A 20,769-nucleotide genomic window follows, 5' to 3' on the forward strand; every position below is an offset into this window, starting at 1 on the left:
CAACTTTGCCTTGATGTCTTGCAATATTCAAGCAGTTCCAGTCGAGCTGCCTCAACCTACGCACATTGATAAAAATTCGTCCTGAGATACCGGATTCACGCACCGCCGTCTGTCATTGCACTTCGGCAGACCCGTGAAGATCCAGGGTAGAATAGGTCTTCAGCAACCCATGCTTGCCGTAAAAGCGACTATGCTTGTCGTAAGAGGCGACTAACGGGATCGGGTGGTCAGGCTCGCTGACTTGGTTGATGCATGTCATCGTATCCCATTGGCGTTGATCGATGATGTCAATCACTTGATTGTCAGGTCCAGATTCGATTATTTACAGACCGTCGTCTCATAGTTGGAATATTTGTTGAGTGCGGCGTTAAACGACAAACAAACAATCCGATGTATCCTGAAAGGTCGCTGGGTTTTTTTGTTGCGTGGGGATAAGCCGCTAAAACTTTGGTGGTTAGGGATAGGATCTAGAGACGTTTGAAGTGCGATCGGACCGCCTCCGTGGTCTAGTGGTAGAGCGTCTGCCCGGAGAGCGGAAGGTCGGGGGTTCGATCCCCGGCCGAGTCCTACCAAAAAACAATAAAAGATGGCATTTGTTGTTACCCTGCCTGACGGTCGGCATTAAGGGGCTAAAACAAGGACTGGTCGGCTCGGAGTCAGTATACTGTGTCTGAGTTAGGTTTTCATGTTTACTGAGAGAACAATACCAGTGAAGATCCGGTTAGAATTGGCCTTCAGCAACCCATGTTTGTAAGGGGCGACTAACGAGATCGGGTGGCCATACTTACTAATGTGGTTGATGTTATTGTATCCCAGTTGCCTAGATCGATGCTCATGCTATCAGTCACTGGATTGTCTGGTCCGAAAAAAATTTACAGACCGCCGTCATAAAGCTGGAATACTGCTGAGTCCGGCGTTAAACAGCAAATTAAACAAACACAGAGAGCAAGCATATAAGCGTGACATTTCCGTGATTATCAGTAAAATTAGCACTATTTCAATAAAATCATAAACAAACTATTTCAAGGACGATGTATAATCCCAGAAATTTTCAGTGACTATGTTATATTACTGGGGAAGATCAACTACACACATGTTCCCGAATATTCGTGATTAGTGATATTTTTTATTATACATCGTCCACGGAACACATACACACACCTATTTATATACGTCATGTATGTCTCAATTACTAATCAATAACTTTACTTTCATTTCCGTGTATGTCACTGCCTCTGGTCAATAGTGCACAAAGCGGGAGCATTGTACGTGCTCTATAACCCACGACCGTACAATACAGACTTGTTTATTCATATCCGAGAGCACGTGCCATCTGTGAAATGTACTATCTATAGTTATATCGATAACCTCAATACGTCGGGTCGGAGTACAGAGCTGATTTGGGTATTTAGACTTACGACCGGCTAATCATCCCGACCAAGAAGTATAGATCAGATTGTTGCATGCTAAATACGAATTATGCGTTGAAGATTTAATAAGTGCACGTAAGACGATAAAACAAGCTGGTCCGTCATGGAAGTCGACGATTGTGCTGGAGTTTCCGTCAGTTGGCGACAGGCGACGAATTCGAAGGGAGCTGTCAAAGCAGACGACAGTACTCGCGCAGGCGCAGACGTGACTCCGTGGATTGTCGTCTGCTTGACTAACCACGTGAGAAAGGTTTTGTCATTTGTTATGGAAACGTTTGGAATGCAGACAAGCTCGGAACCACTGCTGCCACAGTCAACCATAACGACTATGATGGAAGAGGCTAAACACATATGCAAGGATTATACATACCAGCGACTGTCAGAAAAAGATATGACGAAGAAATTACCGTTTGGAGGCTGTAATTCAGAGCTGTCTGAAAGCTATATCAACGCGGGACAGGTGCTGGAGAAAATGTACCCTCGTGTTTACACGGACGTTTCAAGGAAGATTGGCAGAACTATGAGTAGCGCAGGTATTGTGAAAGCAACTCTGAACGACGTGTTGAACATACTCTTCCGTGATTCCATTACTTGGGGTAAAATTGTGTCAATGTTCGCGATAAGTAGTTCCTTTGCCGAGGAGTGCGTTCAACAAGGACACCCTGATTTCGTCAACGACGTAGTCGACACGGTTGGGGGATTTGTCGTCATGCACCTCGTGGAATGGCTTGTAAAACAAGGTGGATGGGTAGGTCGATGTTTAAATTGCATTGTTTTTTTCATGAATTCAATTGTTCTGTCATTTGCATAAGTTGTCATCATCGTTTTCTCAGATAATACCATTCAAATTTAGAAACGAGATCGAACGGGTCTGGGGTTTGTATAGACTGGGATCAGTCTGTGTTTTCGATATAAAATCAATTATTTGGAACATACGAGGTACATTTGCCCTGGTCTTTGATATGTACAACAGTGTGTTCTGAATGCACAAATGCATGTGGAAACTTTTAAAAACTATGTTTATATTTTAGGTTTTAGTTGCATGTTGTTTGTTTCTTTGTTTAATGTAATTGTTTACAAAATATTTTAACAAAATGGAGACTGCATAGGTCTAGGGATTGTGGCGATTGGGTTTTGGTTGATGGGGTGGGTTGGTTTGTTGGTGTTCGGCTGGGATTGGTCAGTGGGAATAAGAGGGACGCTCCACAACATCACCAGTCATTAAGCAATTAATTGCAATTTTCCTGTTAATTAAGTCGTGTTTATGTGCGATCACAGTGTCGGACGACTGTGATGGAATGTTCGTGACAACATGATTTTAAAAATATTTTTATTATCATCATCATCATCATCATCATCATTATTATTATCAGATTGATATTATTAAATACAAATTATAATATCGCCACCCATCCACCTCGTGTTCAAATGATTTTCTTTCAGTTTCGGACTTGAGGAAGACGAGATTGAGATAAAGTTATCCAAGGTTAATGTCAAGTCCTTTGTTTTGATAATCTCAATCTGGTCCCCCCAAAAATATTACTATATCAGCTACTTATAAATAGTTAGCTCTCCAGCCAAGTAAAGGGCTAATCACTTACGTCAGAACAAATGTTATCGTGCCACTTAAAACCACGAACCACAAATGTCCCATCTCAACCAAGGCCACACACCATACCTGCACAATAGGAAGATAGTCACATGTTGATCTCTCCAGTTCGATAGCATGTGAAATACGGCAGATAAACTTTGATAAGCTATGAATGACAGGGCCATGAATGCTGGCGATAAATAAGCCTGTTGTTTTTAATCGTAACTGCGATCTTAGAACAGGGGCTATGCACACGAGTCCATTTTTTCTGTTGTTATCCGATCGTATATCTATCAATGTCCACGAGTAGGTCACGAGCGCCGATTGACGTTGGTATGTGTGACACAGCTACGAATTGCTGTCAGATCATAAGCATGTGTAGAGTTACGAGGTTGCGCAACATGCTGCGTCTCGCTATCTACATTTACCTGTAAGCTAGATGTGACATCAGGTGAAATGGGGTTCCAGATTTTTTTTTAAAATCGCAAACTGGAATAAATCAAAAGTAACAAAATAATGCATTATTGCTACAACTAATGTGATGGCTTTGTAGACGTAGCGTGTGTATTACTGATAACTATGAGTGTTATGTGGGAGTTGGAGTGAGTGAGTTGGGTTTAACGCCGCTTTTAACAGTATTACAGTTATATCACGGCGTGTCAGCTTGATGTGGGAGGAAAGCCCGAAGTGATGCAGGTCTCAGACGTTTACCACTTCGGTGAAACCCACGAGCACGGGTATGGTGTTGACAAACCTAGAAATATAACCGAGGCGAACCGGGAGTCGAAACCAAAATCATAGGTTTCTGGCGTGCCCAAGGGACGCAACTCTGCACAGCGAATCGCGGCGCCTTAGACGACTGGGCCACCCGTGCCCCCTACTGATAACAGGACCAGTAAAGAGACTTCAATGTTTGATTTTACATTATTGTACTGAATGCAATGTTTAAATACCTCGAAGATATGAACTTTACAATAATCCCAATTATAAGCAAAATAATGATTTTGTTCCCCAGTTTGCCTGCCAAGCGTGCTTAGTTAAGAATCCTAGACAAATCCCTGAGTGTGGCTGCTTGTACTAGTCCGGACTAATGTCGATTTGATGGTGCTAACCATCTGAGTTATCATGCCGCAGTTTAACGTGGAATTTAACTCAGAGGCGACCAGTACTTGTTTTATCCCCATAATGCCGAGCGCTAGGCAGGGTAACAACAAGTACCGTTTTATTTTTGTATGACGCGCCCAGCATCGAACCACCCACCCTCCGTTATCCGGGTAGACGTCATATCCACTCGACCAGGGAGGCGGTCTCTATATGCTGTCAATATATGTTTGAAACAGACAAATTTCAGTCAGCACTTCAAGACCTTCAGTTCTACTCGCTTTAAAGAGCCAAACATATTTTTAACATTAACATTATTTGTTTTTTAAATCCATCACATCCAGTCAACGACTTGTTTTGGGGACTAATTTAAAAAAAATATATACGGGATCAGATCTCATATTCACTACCTGTCAGAATACCAAACACTCAGTGAAGATCCGGGGTAGAAGAGATCTTCAGCAACCCATGCTTGCCGTAAAACGCGACTATGCATGTCGTAAAAGGCGACTAACGGGATCGGGTGGTCAGGCTCGCTGACTTGGTTGATGCATGCCAATTGCGTGGATCGATGCTCGTGATATCAATCACTGGATTGTCTGGTCCAGACTCGATTATTTACAGACCGCCGCCAGATAGCTGGAATATTGCTGAGTGCGGCGTTAAACAACAAACCAACCAACCAACGCTTACAACGTTGATGCATGTCATCGATCACACATTGCAAGGATCGATGCTCATGATATTGCACGGGATTGTGTGGTCCAGACTCGATTATGTACAGACCGCCGTCATATAGCTGGAATATTGGTGAGTGCGGCCAACAAACCAACCAACCAAACACTCGGCGTCTAACTCAGTGCGACTGTTAAACATTCATTGTCAGTGCTGAATGATAGTTGACCGCCTCTGTGGTCTTGTGGTAGAACGTCCGCATGGAGAGCGGTTGATTGCAGGATTTGCAAAGCATGTTTACTGTCGTTTGCCTCTTGTTTTAAACTCACGAGCAGTAGGATTCTGAAGGACCAAGGGTCATAATCAGATTTAATCAGGGAGGTTCGAACCAATTCATAGCTTCATGAACCGCTTTCGTGATCTAGTGGAAGAGCGTCTGGCCGGAGAGCGGAAGGTCCGGGGTTCGATCCCCGGCCGCGTCATGCCAAAATACGTTAAAAGATGGTACTTGTTGTTACCCTGTCTGACGCTCGGCATTAAGGGGCTAAAACAAGGACTGGTCGGCCTGGAGTCAGTATACTGTGTCTGAGTGGGGTATTCATGTTAAACTGCGGCATGGTATCTAAGTGTGCTAGCACTATAAATCGGCATCAGTCCGGACTAGTACAAGCAGCCACACACACACACGTGCATGCACGTCGCTACATAAGTGCAATAAACTTGGACGCGACGTTAAACCCCATTTCACCTCACCTCACCACCCCACCTGAATGATAGTTAAACAAATAGCATTTATAGGTCAATGCTGTTGACGAGCACCCAATGCTACGTGTAAATGTTACAATATCGCATTCGTTTTTACGTGTGTTGTTTGTCTGTTTCTTGTTCAACGCCACAGTCAGTAGTATTCCAGCTACATGCATGGCGGCGGACTGTAAATAATCAAGTCTGGATCAAGCCATCCAGTGATCGATACTTTGAGCAACGATCGGGGTACGAAGACACACGAACAGCAAGTCACCGAGTCTGTCCTCCCGATCCAAAGTCCTGCACCCTGACCGTCGAATATATTTATTTTGTGAAAATAAATAAATCTAGAAACGCATACAAAAGCAAGTCTAGCCATCCCTAGCAAGCTCTTTTCCACAGCATAGGGATTTTTTTAAAATTTTAGTCAAGAAGGATATTGTGTAATATAAGATTTCAGAGACTAAATGTTAGTCTACCCGATCCACTGAGTTGCCTCTTACGACCAGCATTGGTTGCTAGGGGCTACCTATAGCCCGGAATCCCCACCGTGTAAATACGTGCACAGCTGCCTACTTATTGTAGCTTATAGGTTTGACGCTAACAGCCCCCTCCACGGTGACGCAGACATGCGTGATGGATGCATGTAAAAAACGAATATGCTATTGGTTCATGTGCACAATTTATCATTGTTTTACCAAGTAGAATGCTGTATGATAAAAAGACGAGAGAGATAGAGAGAGAGATTTCATCTCCAAATGCTCGAAATATTGCAAATAATTATTGTGATTTCACACAAGAGTAGGTTATTCTACGTATTACCGATATTATTCTACGTATTACCGATATTATTCTACGTATTACCGATATTATTCTACGTATTACCCATGTTATTCTACGTATTACCCATATTATTCTACGTATTACCCATTATAATGTTTTATTTGGTTATGATGTAGAGAAGATCTCAAAATTTCATGTTGGCCTCGGTGGGTCATTTACAACGGATCACCTCATCTCAATGTTTTGCGACAATGCGTTCATATGACGTCACGTTTCTATAGGATCGCCACAAAGGGGCACAACTGAAACGAAGTAGCCAGCATAAAGCTAACATTGCGCTCAGTTACAACTGAAATAATTTCACAGATATCCTATGCATAAGTCCAGTGTCATTAATATCAAATTACATCCAAGGAATCGGAAGCCATGAAGGCATTGTACTCTTGACCATTAAAAACGCGTTGTCCATTGATCAGGGCGATCAGTGTTGACATTGCTATTAGTTCCAAAGCATTAAACGGTCAAGAAGCCAAAAGCCGAATTCAATATGCCAGTATATATATAAGCAGAATAAATCCTTGACTTGGGCAGTCTGACACGACTGCATATTTGAGCTGCTGTTATATGAAATCGTTATCTATACGTGCACCTTCAGTATGACAGGGGGGCACGGGGGGCCCAGTCGTCTTAGGCGCCGCGATTCGCTGTGCAGAGTTGCGTCCCTTGGGCACGCCAGAAACCTACAATCATGTTTCTAGGTTTGTCAGCACCATACCCGTGCCCGTGGGTTTCACCGAAGTGGTAAACGTCTGAGACCTGCATCACTTCGGGCTTTCCTCCCACATTAAGCTGACACGCCGTGATATAACTGGAATACTGTTAAAAGCGGCGATAAGCCCAACTCACTCACTCACTCAGTATGACAGTTGTCCTTTATCGACCTTCGTCGAAATGCTGTCATTGTTGCAGTGACTGAGTGTCGTATTCGGATATTAATGGATGTGCAAAACGCTGACCATTTCGCTTACATCCGGCGTTCTTTCACATACCAATCCTACTTGGAAGTGAGTGAGGTTTAACGCTGCTTTGGGTGAGCAAGAGTGCTGGTTTTACGCAGGTTTTAACAATATTCCAGTAAAATCACGGCGGGGAACCATCTTCCCGAGGCAAGGGAGTTAACTGACTGTTAAAGTCCAGTTTCCACCCGTGCCGAAGTAGCCTGGAATTATGGAGTTATATTTTGGCTGGACTAGTGCATCTATGCACAGTAGATCATATACATAGATCATAGATCATTATACCGCAGTTACAGCTGTTTCCACACTAAGAGGGTTCATTCAGGTACAGGTAAACACCTTTACACATGTTGCATAAAGTGCATATCACCATGGATGTGATGTAATATATATTTAAGTTAGAAGTGCAAATCATAAATACCACCATGACTAACAACGAACTCGGTACAATATTAAGATAAAAATGTACAAATAAACCAAGCTAACGTGACCAGGAAAACTGATACTTGTGACAACAACAGTTTCCGTAGCACAGGTGGTAGCGTGACGGAAGACAAATCAAGGTCCGAATTCCACCGAGCTTTAAGATTCTTGTTTCATCAATGTGTTAATTGTTGATGTATGCTTAACAGTACTTCTCTCATACAAGAAACTGACAATGAAAGTATATCTGATTACCACTGAACCTTCTTAGTGGGGGCACGGGTTGCCCAGTCGTCTAAGGCGCCGCGATTCGCTGTGCAGAGTTGCGTCTCTTCGGCACGCCAGAAACCTATGATAGTGGGTTCGAATCCCGGTTCGCCCCGATTATGTTTCTAGGTTTGTCAGCACCATACCCGTGCCCGTGGGTTTCACCAAAGTGGTAAACGTCTGAGACTTGCATCACTTCGGGCTTTCCTCCCACATTAAGCTGACACGCCGCGATATAACTGGAATACTGTTAAAAGTGGCGATAAGCCCAACTCACTCACTCTTAGTTAGTGATCGTCACGATATGGCTGAAATATTGCCGATGTGACGTAAAGCATTAACTCACTCACTTAGTTAGTGACGACTGGCCACCTCGTAAAAAATACTAACTGATTAGTAAAGTCATGTTATGTTAGATTCTCAGTGAACAGCGAAAGTCACCAAATCTGTTAGTTACAAACTAATTCTGTCAGCGGTGTTTCATTGAACGTTTCTGTGACAATATCTATTTATACGTTAATGCGAATCGGCGAATTTATCCACTTGACTGTCTGATATTTAGCTGTTTCTTGCGAAATATACACCAGCTGAAATTAGTGCCGATATAGCTTCTGATATAAAATCTGTTTTTACATTGCAACTAGACGACTTCGACATTTTTTTATGATTTGTAGGCATTTTATTGATATTTTACATTCTTGTGCTATTTGGATCGAACATACGTCGGAAATACACTGGGTACGTAACGATAATTACTGAGTCGATATGCGTGCGTCTGTTTTGACGCGTGTCTTGTATTGCAACATAATCTTTTTATCTTTAACCGGGAATCATGTCGTATTGTGCATCAAATATATTTCTATAATATATCAAATTCTGACCAGACAGAACGTTGTAAAGTTGCTAACACTGACAAATATTTGATTATTATTAAAATACACAATTGCAAGATCAATCACTATTACCCACAACGTGGCGTACAAATTGTCAAATACGCATAATTTGTTTTTAAAACAATAGCATAATAGTACTTACCGAATGTATCATTTTTAACGTCCATACCGGTATTTCTTTACAGATCTTTTCTTTTACTGTCGTATGTTGTTTGTTATTTAAAGCCGCACTCAGCAATATTCCAGCTATATGACGGCGGTTTTTAAATAATAGAGTCCGGACCAGACTATTCAGTGGATGACATCACGAGCAACGATCCACGCAATTGGGTTGCGATGACATGCATGAACCAAATCAGAGAGTCTGACCACCCGATCCCGTTAGTCGCCTCTTACGACAAACCGTCACTTTTTTAAGGCAAGCACAGGTTGCTGAAGACCTATTCTACCCCGGATCTTCACGGGTCTCTCTATTTACTGATAGAATGCAGCATCACCTATGCGTAATAAAAGCGCTATGTCACGCTTGTTTGTATTTAAACCATGGCTACTTTGTTTTTAACGTGCATGTACTGACTGACTTGTGAGTTGAACATTGTTGGCAGTGAGGGGACCTCTATTTCCCCCTATCATATCCCTTGATGATAGAACAGTTTCACGAAAAACGTGTGTTGTCGCCAGCGGGATTCCAGCCCGCACCGAAGGGTATCGAATATGGTCTTCCGCCACGGCGTCATGGAAGTAACTGTATGAAACTAACAACGAAATATTTACTTTCATCAGAACTAATAGTTTATCCGTTTATGGAAGGTGAAATATGTGTTTTATATGCCGTACGTTTTTAATGTTATTCTATGCCTTGTACGTACGGGGGCGGTCGGGTAGCCTAGTGGTTAAAGCGTTCGCTCGTCACGCCGAAGACCCGGATTCGATTCCCGACATGGGCACAATGTGTGAAGCCCATTTCTGGTGTCCCCCGCCGTGATATTGCTGGAATATTGCTGGAAGCGGCGTAAAACCATACTCACTCACTCTCTCCTTGCACGTACGTGTGATTTGGTAGCTTTTCGTTCTTAGAAATAAACCGACAGAAAACAAGTTACTCTTAACTTGATCAGGGCTGTATTTGCTCACAATAAGCCCAGCAACATGGGGAAGTAATATTTACCTGATTGATAAATATGCTCAAGTTGGTCCTATATGAACTGTATACTTGCCCTGGACATGTATTTCATAACCCAAATCGCAGGTGCACGCCAGTTGGCTCAAGGAACACAATTCACGTGCATCACGCAGGGGCGACTCACATGGTGTTCTGAAAGATAAGCATAGGGTTATTGAATATCTTTTAATATACGTCTATCAAAGTACTGATGTTTAAACATTTTATGGTTCTTGGGTTGTCTGAATGTTGGTCATGGTTTAAATACGTTAGAGCACTCAGACCATGGTGTCTCATCGTTAAAATAGGGCCACCGTGTTCTCGTGCTCTAGCCAATACTTGTTCGCCCCGATTATGTTTCTAGGTTTGTCGGCACCATATCTGTGCTCGGTGGCCCAGTCGTCTAAGGCGCCGCGATTCGCTGTGCAGAGTTGCGTCCCTTGGGCACGCCAGAAATCTATGATTGTGGATTCGAATCCCGGTTTGCCCCGATTATGTTTCTAGGTTTGTCAGCACCATACCCGTGCTCGTGGGTTTCACCGAAGTGGTAAATGTCTGAGACCTGCATCACTTCGAGCTTTCCACCCACATTAAGCTGACACGCCGTGATACTGGAATACTGCTAAAAGCGGCGTTAAACCAAACTCACTCACTCACTCTAACCTATACTCAGACATGTATATCGCTGTTTTGAGTTTATGCGATATGTTACACACTTGGGTAAGAACTTTCCTAAAAAAAGAGTTTGACGCATGTTATCGTTTCCCTATATATTACGTAGATTGATGCTCATGATGTCAATCACTGGATTGTCTGGTACAGACTCGAATATTTACAGACCGCTGACGTATAGCTATTGCTGAGTGCGTCGTAAAACAACACACAAACACATTTAAATGTCTACAGTACTCACTGGTGAAAACATATTCAACAGACAGAAATCAATTTAGTTCCAATGTACCGAATATCCAAAGAAAACTATGAATACCCAGTGTGATTGACAACTTGTGAGCTAACACGCAAAGGCTCAAAACGTTATCGGGACCTCTGATTAATACTCTGCTGATCTATACTATTCTCATCCATGGAGGTTCGAAGTACTGTTTTCGTTGCCCTCATTACCTTTGTCCGTTGAATGTTGCCGCACTCAGCAATAGTCCAGCCATATGATCGTTTGTTTGTTTATGTGTTGTTTAACGCTGCACTCAGCAAAATTCCAGCTATATGACGGCGGTCTGTAAATAATCGAGTCTGTACCAATCAATCCAATGATTGATATCATGAGCATCGATCCACGCAATTTGGATACGATGACATGCATCAACGAGCGTGACCTCCCGATCCCGTTAGTCGCCTCTAACGACAAGCATAGTCGCCTTTTACGTCAAGCGTGTGTTACTGAAGACCTATTCTACCGCGGATCGTCACGATTCTCCAGCAATCTGGATCAAAGAATCAAGTGATTTACATCATGAGCATCAATCTACGCAGTTGGGATTCGATAACATGCATCAACCATGACTGCGATCCTGACCACCCGATAACGTTACATTCCTCGCCACTTGAAATAGAATCACGATGATATCGCAGTGATCGGTCAGCGAAAATAGTTGCAAGTGTGCTAATACTTATAAAGTGTAAGAGGCCATTCCGCCAATAAGGAATATTACTTTCAATAATCGACCCGTGAAGATTCCGGGGTAGAATAGGTCTTCAACAACCCATGCTTGCCGTAAAAGGCGACTATGCTTGTCGTAAAAGGCGACTAACGGGATCGGGTGGTCTGGCGCGTTGACTTGGTTGATACATGTCATCGATCCCAATTGCTTAGATCGATGCTCATGATGTCAATCACTGGATTGTCTGGTCAAGACTCGATTATTTTACAAACCGCCGTCATATAGCTGGAATATTGCTGAATGCGGCGTTAAACAACCAAAAAACAAACCTTTTTATAATCATATGTAATAATCAAAAATTGCAAGGGCGCTTTTCAATAAATGTTCCTTTTCTCAGCGATAAACATCATCTTTGAGTTTCAGTGTTTACGACAGCAATTTCTCACAGTAATGAGAGTGGACATTTAACATGGCTGCATTCAATGCAGAGTGAGTGAGTGAATATGGTTTTACGCCGCTCTTAGTAATATTCCAGCAATATCCCGACGGGGGACACCAGGAATGGGCTTCACACATTGTACCAATGTCGGGAATCGAATCCGAGTCTTCGGCGGGACGAGCGAACGCTTTAACCACTAGGCTACCCGACCGCCTGCATTTAATGCAGAGATCGGCGTACGTGGCAGGATCCGGCGAGCCTACACCTCCCGGCTTGTATACACGACGCAGCTCACACGCAGGCCACGAGTGCTCTTGATTGCCTTAGCTTTTCGAGAGGCGATTCCGAACAGTATTTGTGTATTTGGAGCACTAATATTGTCTTTTCAACTTGCAATGTTTGGGCCGTATTGATGTCCCGCATCAGGGTTTTCTTGTTAAAGTTTGTGAACCCACAGAGATTCCTGGTCCGAGTAACAATGTGTGGGTGGTGAGATTGATGGAGCGTCATCATGGCTCGACGGCATGCGATGCTGCTCATGATGTCGACCACCGGTTTGCCTGGTCCAGATTCGACCATTTACAGCCGCCGTCTGTCACTCACCTACCAGTGAAGCTGGTTGATTTTTTAAATGATAATGACTGGTTTGTAATACCTGAACACCACAATAGCATGTGTTTATTCCATACTGTCGCTACAAGTGAGGATACTTAATTGAGCGCGTTATATCGTTCGTCATTGACAACAATTCTGCCCGGGGTGCAGTATCTTGAAATTTCAACTTATTACCTTGAAATTTCTTCTTAGTATCTTGAAATTTAAAGATTGAATCGAAAAAATGAAAAAACGAAACAAATGGCCCAAAAAGGCTTCCGTAGGTGGTAGCTCAGTAGTTTATGTGTTTTCTCTTGTCGACTACGGTCCGGTTCTGTTCAGTGTTTTACCTGTTGCCTGGTGTCCCTGCCATCATATGAATGGAACATTGCCAAATGTGGCGTAGAACCAAACTCTTACAAAAGATCTTAGCACATCTGATTCCTTCATACTTTAATACTTAATCGTTCGTGTCATGTCAAGTAACTATAGTAATATCAGAGAATCGGATGTCATGAGAAATTAGCTAAAGTAATATGAAAGAATGTTTTTTAACTTCTTTTGTTTGTTTGTTAGTTGTTTAACGCCGCACTCAGCAATATTCGAGTTATGGATATGACAACGGTCTGTAAATAATCGAGTTTGGACCAGACAATCCAGTTATTGACATCATGAGCATCGATCCTCGCAATTGGTTTACGATGATATGCATGAACCAAGTCAGCGAGCCTGACCCCCCGATCCTGTAGTCGCCTACTACGACAAACCTCCTTTGAGTGGTATATTTCAAAATTGGAGAACGGATGTATAATGCTATATGGTTCTCATCTTATGGTGCAGTTGTATCGTCTTTGATCTGGCCTTGATAAACATGCCCTTCAATCAAACCCCCCGTAGCATGTTGTGACAGATATTGAGTAGACCCGTGTATGTGATTTCCCCTATTTGTTGGGCGTGGCACAACTCAACGCACGATCTTGGGGAAATGACAAAAACTTGTCAATAAAACATGGTCTCTCTTCACAGGTAATTGCTGTCGCGTTTCATCATCACTCATATTATATATAGCTACTACTTAGTGATATTTATCAAGAAATAAAAATGGAATTAACAGGCGAAACAGAACTGCTATGCAGGTTTGAGTCAGGATCAGTAATGTGTGGGTTCGAATCCACGATGCGCTACGATAATTTACCCTGCTGTTATGTTCCGATGATTAGCGATTATATTGGTCTCGTGAATACTTATTTAACAGCTCTGTGACTAAACGGGATTTATATTGACGCAGGAATATGTACAAGCCCTATTGATTCCCTCGACCATCGATTTCAAAGACTTCTGACCGGGAATTGCAGATCCGGGTAACAGTTGGTCTTCAGCAACCCATGTTTGCCGTAAGAGGCGACTAACGGGATCGGCTGGTCAGACACGCTGACAAGGATAATGCATGTCATCGTATCCTAATCGATGCTCATGATATCAGTCACAGGATTGTGTGGTCCAGACTCGATTGCTTACAGACCGCCGTCATGTAGCTGAAATATATTTCTGAGTGCCCTCATGTGTGCTACATAAAACGTATTAAGCTAATGCTGGCTTGCCTGTACCTGCCGTAACACATTGTCGGAGACCCGTGAAGATTCCGGGGTAGAATAGGTCTTCAGCAACCCATACTTGCCGTAAAAGGCGACTATGCTTGTCGTAAAAGGCGACTAACGGGATCGGGTGGTCAGGCTCGCTGCCTTGGTTGATGCATGTCATCGATTCCATTTGCGTGGATCGATGCTCATGATGTCAATCACTGGATTGTCTGGTCCAGACTCGATTATTTTACAGACCGCCGTCATATAGCTGGAATATTGCTGAGAGCAGCGTTAAAGAACAAACAAACAAAACATTGTCGGAAATCGACACTACTGGCCACCTCCATACTGCTGTTGTATTTTAGTTTACGGGCTAACGACAGAACACCATTCGTCACCACTCGCCCCTTTCCGTAACCTGCAAGAAGACTCGTCCCCCTATCGATGCATGTTATGCGCGAAAATACGACAATCCAATCAGAAGGCGCGTATGATTTCAAGTTGTTCATCAAAGAATCCCTCAGAAATATTTTTTGATTTTACATATGTCTTGCATCTAAAAATATACCCAAGACACAGTTAAATGTGTTCAATCATTCTGTATAATTCCGCATGTCCAGATGTGCTTTATATTGCATCTGAAATATATATAATATATGGGGAGATATATGTGAACCATTACACAACGAGTTGACAATTATTTTAGCTTTGCCCGTTTGCGCTCAGACGGAACCCGGTCGCAAAAATGGCCATGTGAGGGGCACGAGTCGCTATTCGGCTTGTCCCGGAATAACACGAGTTGGTCACGAATGGACAGAACACCTCAACCTGCATAAATGTGAAAAAGGTCACACTGATTTTATCGTATTTGTCTGTCCTAGCAGTTTTATAATGACATGTCACGCTATTTCGGTTACCATGGTGACACAGCATCGGTATACAAACGGATCTCAATAACTGATAATGTTTGTGAACCAAACAAGTAAGGTGTGCGTTCTCCATGGCAACACGTGTTGTTCTTTTGACACTTTTCACGCATTTTAACACAAGGTGTCAATTCACACCCAACGCCAAGATTTGACTTAATGCCATTCAAGATATGTGCAAACCGAATTTGTTTTGAATACTGAGGAATGAGCACGAGCGTGATAAACACACTTTGTGAAAAACAGATTGAAAAATCGTTTTCCAGCATGACCCAGACAAGTGATAGACTTGCTCAATGACCCGTATAAATATACTCGCTAAATTTATGAGGTGTCGCCACAAAGAATATTATTTACAGCTTGACTTGTAATCCTGTGTGTACACAGTATGTGCGTTCTTCCCCTTGTTTTCAATAATCACTATAATACGGAAATACAGATATAGAATTTGAGGTTCTTTCTAAACGCCTTAGAGCAATGCGGTGTAGAATATAACACATGCACATCAGAACTGATCTACAGAATGGAAAAAAACATTATGCCGATCTTCAAATTAAAGAACAAATGTAAATGCCTGATATATTGATATATTGCGTGTTATCATATAATGTATATCGTATGTACAATAGCTTTAGTTGGGTTTAACGCCGCTTTTAACAGTATTCCATATCTATCGCGGCGTGTCAGCTTAATGTGGGAGGAAAGCCCGAAGTGATGCAGGTCTTAGACGTTTACCACTCCGGTGAAACCCACGAGCACGGGTATGGTGCTGACAAACCTAGAAACATAATCGGGGCGAACCGGAATTCGAACCCACAATCAGGGGTTTCTGGCGTGCCCAAGGGACGCAACTCTGCACAGCGAATCGCAGCGCCTTAGACGACTGGGCCTCCCGTGCCTCCTACAATAGCTTTAAACAGACGAGCCAAAGAAAGTACACCAGTCAGTTGATGGTAGCGACATTATAATCCAAACGAATAACTGTACTGGCTCTTAGTCAGCATTCAAAGAATACTTCCACCTGGTTTTATTTTTTTTAAATAACATTTGATTTTAAACTTTTAATATTGAAAAAAATTATAATCTTATCTTTGAAATTTAATGTTTGTTGGGGTTTTTTTTGCCACAAATTTAAAACATTGTAAACATGGTTCGGGATTATGGAACCAATTCATTTCTTACCCCAGTCTTCATGGAACCAGTTCATTTCTTACCCCAGTCGTCATGGAACCAATTCATTTCTTACCCCAGTCGTCATGGAACCAATTCATTTCTTACCCCAGTCGTCATGGCACCAATTCATTTCTTACCCCAGTCTTCGTGGAACCAATTCATTTCTTACCCCAGTCGTTATGGAACCAATTCATTTCTTACCCCAGTCGTCATGGAACCAATTCATTTCTTACCCCAGTCGTCATGGAACCAATTCATTTCTTACCCCAGTCGTCATGGAACCAATTCATTTCTTACCCCAGTCTTCATGGAACCAGTTCATTTCTTACCCCAGTCGTCATGGAACCAATTCATTTCTTACCCCAGTCGTCATGGAACCAATTCATTTCTTACCCAAGTCGTCATGCAACCAATTCATTTCTTACCCCAGTCGTCATGGAACCAATTCATTTCTTACCCCAGTCGTCATGGAACCAATTCATTTCTTACCGCAGTCGCCATGGAACCAATTCATTTCTTACCCCAGTCGTCATGGAACCAATTCATTTCTTACCCCAGTCGCCATGGAACCAGTTCATTTCTTACCCCAGTCGTCATGGCACCAATTCATTTCTTACCCCAGTCGTCATGGAACCAATTCATTTCTTACCCCAGTCGCCATGGAACCAGTTCATTTCTTACCCCAGTCGTCATGGCACCAATTCATTTCTTACCCCAGTCGTCATGTCACCAATTCATTTCTTACCCCAGTCGTCATGGAACCAATTCATTTCTTACCCCAGTCGTCATGGAACCAATTCATTTCTTACCCCAGTCGTCATCGAACCAATTCATTTCTTACCCCAGTCGTCATGGAACCAATTCATTTCCTACCCCAGTCGTCATGGAACCAATTCATTTCTTACCCCAGTCGTCATGGAACCAGTTCATTTCTTACCCCAGTCGTCATGGAACCAATTCATTTCTTACCCCAGTCGTCATGGAACCAGTTCATTTCTTACCCCAGTCGTCATGGAACCAATTCATTTCTTACCCCAGTCGTCATGGAACCAATTCATTTCTTACCCCAGTCGTCATGGAACCAATTCATTTCTTACCCGAGTTGTCATGGAACCAATTCATTTCTTACCCCAGTCGTCATGGAACCAATTCATTTCTTACCCCAGTCGTCATGGCACCAGTCCATTTCTTACCCCAGTCGTCATGGAACCAATTCATTTCTTACCCCAGTCTTCATGGAACCAGTTCATTTCTTACCCCAGTCGTCATGGAACCAATTTATTTTTACACAAGATTACTTAGCCACACATTACGTTTTACAAACTGTTGCAGGAATGAGTGAGGGTTAAATAGACACAATCAAAGTTAACAACAGTTCTTTCAATCGGCAATTACATAAAACTCGGTGTACTTTCTTTTGCCCCTCAGTTTAAAAATGCCGTTGTCAGAGTGACATTGAAATTGTTCATGTGCCAAAGTTGCTTCACAAATAACATAGCTGCGCTTCAGTTGATATTAATCACATGGCATCTTACACAATTTCATACCCATCGAATCTATATATACCCATGTTTTTCGGGGACTCCAGCACTTGATTTGAAGTGATATAGACACCGATAGTGTGAGTGTGATTGACAGGACGTGTAAACACACGGCTAGTGAGTCAGGTGACAGTCACCGCGAGACACACGTCAATCAAACACCCTGCAATCCACATGCTTGAAATGCATGTAACGCTAATCAGCCATGTGGCCTTGTGGTAGAACTTGACCTGGGCCCAGCTCCACAAAGCCATTTAAGTGCTACGTCTATGAAGTATGGGAGTTACGATCGCCTTGGTGCAACAATAGCTTTGTACAACAGGGCCCTGGTGGAAAGAACAGGCTCTAATTCAACCTCAATCTGAGTATTTGAGTATTTGTGTAAATATATTACGTACGCCTAAATGTGTGGCACTTTGTTCTAGTGCTTTACTTGAGTATTTCCTGGGGCTATGACTGCGTGATGAATATATTCGATCAATCAGAAGTACACTGGGTATATGACGTAATAGTCTTAAAGACTCAATTTACCATTTGATATTCTGGAGAGGGGGATCAGATATATATAATATATATTGTTTACATGAAAAATATGAGCCAGTAAATAAAACTTCGTGACCAACAATATGAAGCATACTATTTATTTTCAAGAATGACAATTTATTTATTTTTTAGACTTGATTACTTCCAGGCTACGATATTGCTGCCTGGAGGAGTGAACCACCAAAAATAACATTAATAAATAGAGTGTGTGAGTGAGTTGGGTTTAACGCTTCTTTTAACAGTATTCCAGTTATATCACGGCGTGCCAGCTAAATGTGGGAGGAAAACCCGAAGTGATGCAGGTCTCAAATGTTTACCACTTCGGTGAAACCCACGAGCACGGGTATGGTGCTGACAAACCTAGAAATATAATCGGGGCGAACCGGAATTCGAACCCACAATCATAGGTTTCTGGCGTGCCCAAGGGACGCAACTCTGCACAGCGAATCGCGGCGCCTTAGACGACTGGGCCAGCCGTGCCCCCACGGATTGGGTGACAAACCTTGAAACATAATCGGGGCGAACCGCGATTCGAACCCACATTTAAAGGTTTCTGGTGTGCCGGCGGACTGCAACTCTGCACAGCGGCAATTGCGGCACTTGACCACCCGTGCACACCACGAAATTGTTACTCATTCATTCTGTTTATCCATGAATATCATTAAATAAATAATCAACAAAATTTGACCTGTGATGCGTTTCCTGTTTCAGAAGGGTCTCGACAGCGCCTTCAAGGAGAACAAGGACGTCATTAGCCCCACCTTCCTCATCGGCATGGTCGGGGCCTTCGTCGGCTTCGTCACAGTCACCATCTCCTTCATCGTTGAGCTGCGGTGACAGACGGTCCACGCCCGCCATCGTGTTGTGTGGATGAGGACAGCTCTCGTGTTGCGACATGTATTGTGCAGGGATGTAAGCCTTAATCATGGACCGCAGACATAAAGCTTGACTGATGATAGAAGTCACGTCCGTCGTAATCAGATGTCTTTCCACGTCAAATTACCGGATGAATACAGCATGATTGTGCTTAAGAGAATACACCAGTTCTTTGCCATCCTCTACCGGAATCCCCATCCTCAGGAGAAATATACGGAGTGTCCAACTGGTTCATTTTCTTCAACATTGACCGTCGTCCAGATTGGTCCAAAAGAGACTTTTCAAATTTGGTGAAATTGGACAAAAGATCAAACGACATGATGGTCCGTTGAACATGACATTTGCCACTCGGCGACCGGCTGATGTTGACCATCCTTTACTTCTAAAAAACTCTTATGATGAAACTATCATAACCAGGGACCTATATATTCAGTGTGTGTGCGTTTGCGTGTGCGTGTGTGATGATTTTGTCACTGTATGCTTCAAAACACAACCTTTGCGTTATACCGATCGGACGGTGGGGTAGCCAATTCCTATTACAGCATTCGCTCGTCACGGGTTAGATTCCCCACGTGGGTATACATGTATTTTGTGAGGACCATTTCTGGTGTCCTCTGCCGTGAGGCCCTTGATATTTATTGAATGCTCCGTTAATGTTGGTTCCGCATCGCCTGGACGGTGTTAACACGTCCCAATGATTGACGAATGGCTTCAAGCTGGGCTGACATTGCTTGATATTGAAAGCTCAACATATGTCGACGTTGAAAAAGACAAGCCCTTGCTGTTATATTCTGATGATTAGCGATTGCATTGGGTGAGTGAGTGAGTGAGTTGGGTTTAACGCCGCTTTTAACAGTATTCCAGTTATATCACGGCGTGTCAGCTTAATGTGGGAGGAAAGCCCGAAGTGATGCAGGTCTCAGACGTTTACCACTTCGGTGAAACCCACGAGCACGGGTATGGTGCTGACAAACCTAGAAACATAATTGGGGCGAACCGGGATTCGAACCCACAATCATAGGTTTCTGGCGTGCCCAAGGGACGCAACTCTGCACAGCGAATCGCGGCGCCTTAGACGACTGGGCCACCCGTGCCCCCGCGATTGCATTGGTCTCGTGAATAGTTAATTCCCAACTCTGTCACTGAACAGAATTTATATTGACGCGGGAATATATACACACCCTATTGATTCCCTCGACCATCGATTTCAAAGACTTCTGACCCGTAAAGATCCGGCTAAGAATTGGTCTACATCATCTGTTTGTTTGTTTGTTGTTTAACGCCGCACTCAGCAATATTCCAGCTATATGACGGCGGTCTGTAAAATAATCGAGTCTGGACCAGACAATCCAGTGATTGATATCATGAGCATCAATCCACGCAATTG

The 20,769-nt window shown here is 43.0% G+C and overlaps 1 protein-coding gene across 1 annotated transcript; it reads left to right on the forward strand.

Annotated features, from left to right (window-relative positions):
* Positions 1-1,387: 1,387 nt before the first annotated feature.
* On the forward strand, positions 1,388-20,292 carry LOC124150721 (bcl-2-related ovarian killer protein-like). The gene is made up of 2 exons (XM_046522739.2): positions 1,388-2,178; positions 19,218-20,292. Exons 1-2 carry the CDS (start codon positions 1,534-1,536, stop codon positions 19,341-19,343), a joined length of 771 nt encoding a protein of 256 aa, XP_046378695.2. The 5' UTR covers positions 1,388-1,533; the 3' UTR covers positions 19,344-20,292.
* Positions 20,293-20,769: the final 477 nt, after the last annotated feature.

The sequence above is a fragment of the Haliotis rufescens genome, unplaced genomic scaffold (assembly GCF_023055435.1).
Source record: "Haliotis rufescens isolate VD_foot unplaced genomic scaffold, xgHalRufe1.0.p SCAF_89, whole genome shotgun sequence".
Taxonomy (NCBI): domain Eukaryota; kingdom Metazoa; phylum Mollusca; class Gastropoda; order Lepetellida; family Haliotidae; genus Haliotis; species Haliotis rufescens.